Here is an 8,728-nt window from a genome sequence, read left to right as displayed (position 1 = left end):
TTAAATTATATTTAAATTTTTTAATTATTTTTAAATTTTTTAATTATATTTAAATTTTTATTTTTTTTTAAATTTTATTTATTTTTTTAATTATATTTAAATTTTTTTATTTTTTTAATTATATTTAAATTTTTTTATTTTTTTTTAATTTAAATTATAAATTCTATAGTTATAGATTTTAAAATTTTAAAATAATTAAAAAACTGTTTAGAATTTCAAAAATAAAATTTTTATGGTTAGAAATTCGACCAGAAGACCAATAATTTCTTTCAATTCACAGATAAAAAATAATGAACCTAAAGTTATCAAAATAAAAGTTTCATCGATCAAATTACAAATTTTCAGAATTATTAAAAAAATACTCGACTCTGAAAAATTTGAAAGGCTTAAAATTTATTTTAAGGAAAACAAACTAAGAACTGCAAAAAGTGATGTTTTAGAGAAATGTGCTAATATTTTATATTCCAATAGAAATTATAAGGTTGTTTTTTCTGTTAATGAAAATTATGAAGGTTATATGCCTTTTTATGAATTAATTAAAAAATAAAATAAAAAAAAAACATTTTTTTCTAAATAACTTTTCTAATAAATTTTACTTTTCTAATAACTTTTTATTTTTTTATTTTTTTATTTTTTTATTTAAATATTTTAAAACATTTTATGCTTTTCAACTACTACGCAGATAAAACTTCCCTTACAAAAAAAAGACTTGAAAGTCTTCAACCAATTCTCAAAAAACAACAGCAACTTTTGGTAGAATTAACTACAAAAATAAGCAAATTAGAAGAAGAAATTCCTGCAATTAACGAATCACCCTCCACCATTGGAACTTTTATTAAAAGCATGGGAAAGAATTCTCTTCTCGTTGAGGAGCAGAGACACGGAAAAATCGTAATAAATTTGGAAAACAAAAAGAAATCTAAAAATATTTTATCGAGAAAGACTCAATTAACTCCAAATACCATTTCTATTAGTAATCTAAAAAAGGGGGACAGACTTGCTCTCAGAAATGACACTTATTCTGCTCATAAATTACTTCCTCAGGATATTGATCCAATGGTTTCTTTGATGGTAGTAGAAAATATAAACGTTTCCTATTCTGAAGTCGGAGGATTGGAGGAGCAGATAAAGGAAATCAGAGAAGTTATAGAACTTCCCCTTAGAAGACCTGAACTGTTCGAAACTCTTGGAATTAAACCACCAAAGGGAGTTCTACTATACGGTCCTCCAGGAACCGGAAAAACTTTACTGGCAAAAGCTGTTGCGAGCCAATCGGGTTGTAAATTTCTAAAGGTTTCTGGCAGTGAATTAGTCCAAAAATACATCGGAGAAGGAAGCAGACTCATTAGAGAAATATTCTCTGTTGCAAGAAGAACAGCTCCATGTGTTGTATTTATAGATGAGGTTGATGCGATAGGAGCAGTTAGAACTGAATCTGCAGGAGGTGAGAATGAAGTTCAGAGAACAATGCTCGAACTTTTAAGTCAATTGGACGGGTTTACTGAAAATTTGAATGTTAAGGTTATTATGGCCACAAATAGAATTGACATTCTTGATCCTGCTCTTCTAAGACCGGGAAGACTGGACAGAAAGATCGAATTACCAAATCCTTCGCCAAAAAGCATAGAGAAAATTTTTACGATACATTCAAAAAAAAAATGAACTGTGGAAGAAATGTTGATATTAAAAAAATTTGTAAACTAATGAAAGATTCTTCAGGTGCAGATATAAAAGGTATTTGTACAGAAGCAGGAATGAATGCTATTAGAGAAAATAGGTCTTACGTTGTAATGAATGATTTTGAGAATGCAGTTTCTAAGGTTATGAAAAAGTTTAAATCAAAAAATATTCAATCAGTAAAATAAGAAATTTAGAAAATTAACTTTCTTATTAAAATTTTTTATAGTAATAATAACAACTTATTTTTAATAATATTTCTTAAAATACTTTTTAAATATTAGTAAATATTATTAATGTTTATTTTTTTATTAAAATAGTTATTAGTAATATTAGTAATGTTTATTTTTTTAATAATATTTTTTTATTTTATTTTTTCTATTTTTAATTAAAATTTTATGCATAACAAAAATGAGTTTTATAAATTTCTAAATCAAAGAGAATTATCATCAGAACCAATTAAATTTTCATATGCTAAAGTTCCAAGAACTATTCCTTCTAACATTATACCTCTAACATTATCAATTCAACCTTTAAAAATAGATTCTATTGATCATAATGGTGAATTAGATAGATGTTCAGAGTGTAAAACTTATTTAAATCCATATATGGAAATAATTTCTCCAGGTGATACCTTTAAATGCAACATTTGCTTTAAATTGAACAAATCAAAAGAGAGTTTTATCTCTAAAAAATATTTTTCTAATGAAAATAAGTTCTGCATAAGAAAAAATAAAGAAACAAACAATAAAAATTTTGATAATATTGAACTTACAAATTTATGCATTGAAACAACTGCAAATGATAAAATCCAAATAAGAGAAGCTCCAATTCAAACTTTTGTTTATATTTTTGATAGTTCCAAATTATTTATAGAAAATAATATGTTAGAACTTATTATAAATTCAATTAAAAAAAAATTTAAATGTAAATAAAAGAAAAATAAAAATATTATTTGCGTTTTATAATAAAAATTTTTATATTCTAAAAAATACAGAAAATCTAAATTTTTATGTAATTCCTGAAAATTTAGAAAATAGTTTAATTCCTGTGATTCCTGCTAAAAATATTTATTTTAAAATTTCTGATTTAGAAAATTTATCAGAAGATAAAATTAACAGCATTAAAGATTTTTTCTTATTAAAAAACGAAATTCAATTTTAGAATCCAACTTTTATCATATGGTAAATGTTATATCATCTTTTATAACAGATGCAACTATTGTTCTTTTTTCAGGTAGTGAACCTAATTGTGGATTATTAACAAATGATGTTAAGAATGAATACTACAGAGCGTTATCTGAAAATTTTGCAAAGTTTGAAATTAGCTTTAATGCATTTCTTTTTATGTTTCAGAATGTTAATAACAATAATCTTTACAATTTAGTTAAATACTCTGGTGGCATTATAAAATTATATTCTCTTTTTGATACTTCAGATAAAAATTCTGTTAATCTTTTAAATGATGATATAGAATATTTTCTAAATAAGGAATACGTTTATGATTCTGTAATTAGAATTAGAACTCAAAAAAATGTTTTAATTGAAGACTTGTTTGGAAGTTTTTATACTAAAAAAAAAGAAATTATATGTGCTACTAGCATGGATATGAATAAAACAATAACTGTAGAATTTAAAATTGTTAATTCTCATGAAATATTAACAAAAGACTTAAGTTTTCAATTAGCAATGCTTAAAACACATAAAAATGGAAATATTAAAATAAAAATAATAAATTTTAGTATAGAAATAGACAGTCTAAGATTAACTGATTACTATAATAATATAAATATGGATGTTCTTACAAGATTCTACGCAATTAAAGCTATAAAACTTGATCATAATAAAAAAATATATTGTGTTAATTTTTTAAGAAAATCTTTAAAAAAAATTATTGATGAGTCAAAATTTCTATTAAAAAATAATTCAATTTCAAGTCTTAATAACAATTTAAAAACTTTAATTGTTTATTTTCAATCATTAATAAAAAGCATATCATTTAGAAATACAAATTATACTCCATATTCATTTCGATTGTACCATCAGTTTAAATTATTAACAGAAAGTCATAAAAATTTTGAAAAAATGCTATATCCAATAATTATTGATCTAAAATCCTTAGAATACATTCCTAATTCTATAAAATATCTAGAAATTGATAATATTTACTTTTATGATAACGGTATTTATTTTTACATTTTTATTGGTAAGAAATTTAATTTAGAATTTGAAAGTTGTAAATTTTATATTAATAGTGAAATTACTAACTATAATGAATTTATTGATAATTTTAATGAAATATTAGAAATATTTAATTGTGTAGAAAATGAAAATAATGAATTTAATTCTGTAAATTTATGCGAAACTGTTTTTGATTTTATTCAGGAATTTAAAACTGAAAATTATCAACCTTTAATTATTATAAATGATTTAGATAAAAGTGATTCTTTAAATTATAAAAAAGTATTTAAGATGAGTATTTTAGATGATAATTGTCATAATGAAGAAGAATTAATGACATTCTCTTCAAATATTTTTAAATAAATTTTAAAAAATTTTAAATTTTTACTTATTTTTTAAATTTTAATTATTTTTAAATTTAAATTTCCCCAAAAATTTCATTAATTTTTTCAACATTTAAAATTTCAATCTTATTTTCTGTACATATGCATATTTCGACATCTTCACCGCTAATTTCATTTTCTGAAAATTCTTGTAGACATTTTAAAAATTCAATACATGCGCTATCAACGTCTAAATAATTTCTTTTTTCTAAAAATTTCAAAGCATTGTCACCGAACTTTCCAATTCCAATATTCCTTTTTTTATTGAAATCTCCATTTGGAAATATTTCATACATTTCTACTTTTTCAATATTTTCTTTTAATTTAAAATATTTTAACCCATTTACTTCAAAAGACTCATCATTGCTATTATTCAAACTAGAAACATCGTTTATACCAATTATTATTAACTTAACACCAAAAGGTCTAAACTTATTTTTATTTGTCTGTTGTTGCATTTTAACAGAAAGTTTCTTAACAAATAGATGAACATCTATTTCACTATTAAATACATCATTGAATTCTTCAATTAAATTGAATGCATAATTTTTAATCCTATTGAAATCAGGTGATAGTCCTGAATAGGTAAGTGCTATTTTATCATTTAATTTGATTATTTTTCTAAATTCTGATTTTTTAACTAATTTTGGTAAATTTTTTAGAGTGGAAAGAATTGTGAAGTTTTTTTGTTTTACATTTTCATCTGTAGAAAAATTTTTACATATTGACAAGTCACCGTTAGAAGCTGCAGTATTTGCATTTATAACTGATTTTAGCTGTCCATCAGATGTAAACAACGGTGTTGAAGGGCCTAACTCGAAATTGAGAGACGATGTTGAATCCTTTGTCATGTTTTTATGCAATTTAATTTAAATTTAAAAAAATTATTAAAAAATTATTTAATTAAAAATTTGGTAATAAAACAATATTTAATTATTCTACCATTCTATCAATATTATCACTTAGAAAGTAAATATCATTTGAACAATCAACTAATAGAGATAAGTTATCATTTAATTCATCGATTGATTTTGCAAATTCTCTCATTTCTTCATCTGTTAAATATTCTTTCATATAATTTTTTAGTATTATAAATTTTTAATATCATAAATTATAAATTTTTAGTATTATAAATTATAAATTTTATAAATTCTAAATATCTTTTAATCAAAAAATAAAAATATCAAAAAAAAACAATAGTTTCATTTTTGCTTCTTTTTTGATAAATTTTAAGATTGATTTTTAATAAAAATATCTGGAATTTATAAAATTTATAATATAAATTAAGTTCATAGGTAATATTATAGTCCCTCCTATTTTATAAAACAACTATTTTCATATTATAAGGAGTTATCTCCCTTTTGATATTTTAATTATTATATTTTCAAATTAAATAATAAAAAAAAATATGTTTCAATTTTTTAACAAGTTGCTAGAAAAATTAAATGTAAAATTTCTAATTCCAATTATAGTAATAATAAATTCTATTAAGAATGAACGAAAAGATAGTTATTTAGAATATGCAGGAATTTTAACAGGGTTATTATTATCCCATTTAGGTACAAAATACCAAGTTTTAGGTAGTACAATATTCTGTTTCTACATATTTTTATATATTTTCTTTTACTATTTATATTTTAAAAATGATTCTATTCCATTTTCTAAAATATCGAATAATTTTATAAATAATTCTGAAATTGAGAATTTAGGAGATGACAATACTTCTGTTAAAATTTTTAACTATTTTGTTAACAACAAACTAAAAGTAATTTTGATAATTTTAGTAGTTTCTATAATTTTCTCTACTATTGTTAATTATTTAATAAATTTTGGATTTTTTATAGTTTCACTCTACATTGGATATTCACTAACTAAATTTATGAATTTTGATGAGAATGATACAAATAATAAGCTTATTGCTGTATTTATAACTGTTATAATAGGTGTTCTTATATTTTATTTATTTAGAAAAATTTTTATATTTTTTTCTGCAATAGTTTATTCCATAACTGGTTGCTTCATCTTCCTAACTAGTTTAGATTATTTATTGAAAGATAAATTTGATTTAATAAAAGACATTGAAGGAATTAAAGATTTAAAAAATAATATAATATTTAATGATTTTGGTGTTATTATTTATATTTTGATGATAATTGAAAGTTTAGTAGTTCAAATTTTTATTTGTTGATTTAATTTATTTTATATTAATCAAATTAAAAAAAAAATATTTTATTTTCTTATACTACTTTATTTATACTACTACTCTGATAAATTAAATTAAAACCTACTAACTCTACTACTATAAACTACTAATATAGCTAAAATATACTAATATAACTATTCTTAAGGACTTAAAAATAATTGAAAATACCAAAAAAAATTTAGATTTATAAATTAAAATTTTTAATTAAATGGAAAAATTTTGAATTCTTTTTTAAATTTTGTTCTCTCTTCACTAAACTTATCTAAAGGTGTAAATTTTGCAGGATGTGCATTTATTATGTTTTTACCATCATCATTTTGTGAATTTAAAGTGTAAGTTCTCTTCTTATAAATATTATAGTTATCTGAAAGAAAATCTGATGATTTTGAAATTGCGTACAACATAAATACAAAATAAAAAATTTAATTAATAAAAATTTAATTTCAATTAAAATATTTTTCTAGATAAATAGTTTTTAATAATTTTGTAATAGTTAATATTAATAAGCTGGTCTATTGTTATAATTTTCATCTAAATTATTATCCTCTTGATAATCAGCAGTTCTAACTAAACTATTCTTACCAATTGAAAAATTATTATTCCTTTTTAAGAAGTTTATGAGCTTTTGTTTGGATTCGGAAGTTTTTTTCGGTTTTTCACCTTCTTTTGTTTTTTTTCCTGCTCCTTTTTCACCATCTTCTTCACCATCTTTATCATCTGACTTATCTTTCAGTTTTAATGCATTTTTTCCTTTATCTGTTTTTCCTTCATCTTTTTTTCCTTTATCTGTTTTTTCTTCATCTTTCTTACCCTTATTTTCTTTATTCTCTTCATCTGTTTCAGCTAGTTTTTCTTTATTATTATTTTTTTTACCTTCAGTTGATTTTTCTTTATTATTATCTTTTTCATTTGTTTGCTTTGCATTTTGGCTTAATAAATCTAATAGATTCCTTTTCCTCAAACCTTCATTTCTTAATAAAACATTGTTATTATTTAACTCTTTCAATGCTGCCATTCTATTGTCTTCTATTAGTGTTTCTTTCATTTTACCTTTAGGTGTATCTGTAGTATCTTTTTTAGTTTCTTTATCATTTCCTCCTTCTTTACTATCTTCCTTTGTTATCAGGTAGTAAATAGCATATCCGAGAGTTAATAATAAAAGTATACCTACTATTACTAGAATTATATTTCTAATGGTTCCACCTTTTCCCTTTCCACTTTCTGACGATTGTGATTGTTTGCTATCTACTTGTTCTTTTTTACTTGATTCTTTATCTGCCATACTATCTACTAATTTGAAAAGTTCAATCACAATAAAATTTTGTTTAAATAATTACACCTGAAACATTTGATTGTTTGCAAATTATCAATAAAAAATCAGCCAAATATTATTGATTTAAAAATTTTAACAAAAAATGAGTTATAAATTTCTTTATAGAGAAAATACTGCAAATTTTTAGTTAAAAAATTTATTTAAAAAAAATGTTTATCATATCTTAAATAGAAAAAAAAATCTTACTTTGGTTAATATATTTAAAAATAGTTGAAATAAATATTTTACTAAGCATTTTTGTGTAAAAACTCTAATCTTCCCTTTTCAATATATAATCCTTCATAATTTTTTATAATTTCATAAAATTTATTTTTCAGCTTTTTGATTAATAAATTAGTGTGAGTATCGCATCTTAAGTCCTTAAACGCGTATAGAACATTCTTAATAAATTCAAATTCAACTTTTGTAAAATCATTTTTTGTTTCTAAAACTCTCTCAAGAATTTTTATTTTATAATCTTTAGACAAATCTGAAAGAATTGAAATTTTAGTAGATTCATCTTCACTACTTTCATTTATATAATTTATTATTGGTTTTATGTCACAAGAAACGTTTATTATCGTTTGAAATTTTTTTCTGAATCATTCATTTATTTAAATATTTTTTTTTATAAAATTATTTAAAATAAAAACGCAAATTAACAAAAATTATTAATCAAATTAATATTCTAATTAAAACATATTTTAATGGATAATTTATATCAGAATTTAAATAATCTAAATTTTTAATTATTAAGATCACAAATTTTTAATTAAAATTTTTTTGTATGTTGTAGAATTATTGAACATTTAATAATGTTATTTTGAAAATAAGAAAGTTATGAAAACCTTTATTTATTATATTGAGAATTACTCTAATATATCTTTATATGTTAAAAATGTGCTAAAAAAATATATATTAGTAACAGGTATATTTTCCTTAAATTTTTAAGTATACTAAATTACATAATAAG

At 21.2% G+C, this 8,728-nt stretch overlaps 1 protein-coding gene across 1 annotated transcript; it reads left to right on the top strand.

Annotated features, from left to right (window-relative positions):
- The first annotated feature begins 660 nt into the window (after positions 1-660).
- Positions 661-1,865, top strand: LOC121130854 (uncharacterized). Its single transcript, XM_040726510.2, is given in 2 exon segments — positions 661-1,650; positions 1,653-1,865. Coding segments are annotated over 2 exon segments (1,203 nt in total).
- Positions 1,866-8,728: the final 6,863 nt, after the last annotated feature.

Source organism: Lepeophtheirus salmonis, unplaced genomic scaffold (assembly GCF_016086655.4).
Source record: "Lepeophtheirus salmonis unplaced genomic scaffold, UVic_Lsal_1.4 unplaced_contig_12668_pilon, whole genome shotgun sequence".
In the NCBI taxonomy this organism is placed as follows: Eukaryota; Metazoa; Arthropoda; class Copepoda; order Siphonostomatoida; family Caligidae; genus Lepeophtheirus; species Lepeophtheirus salmonis.
This window is presented reverse-complemented; position numbering and strand designations above follow the sequence as displayed.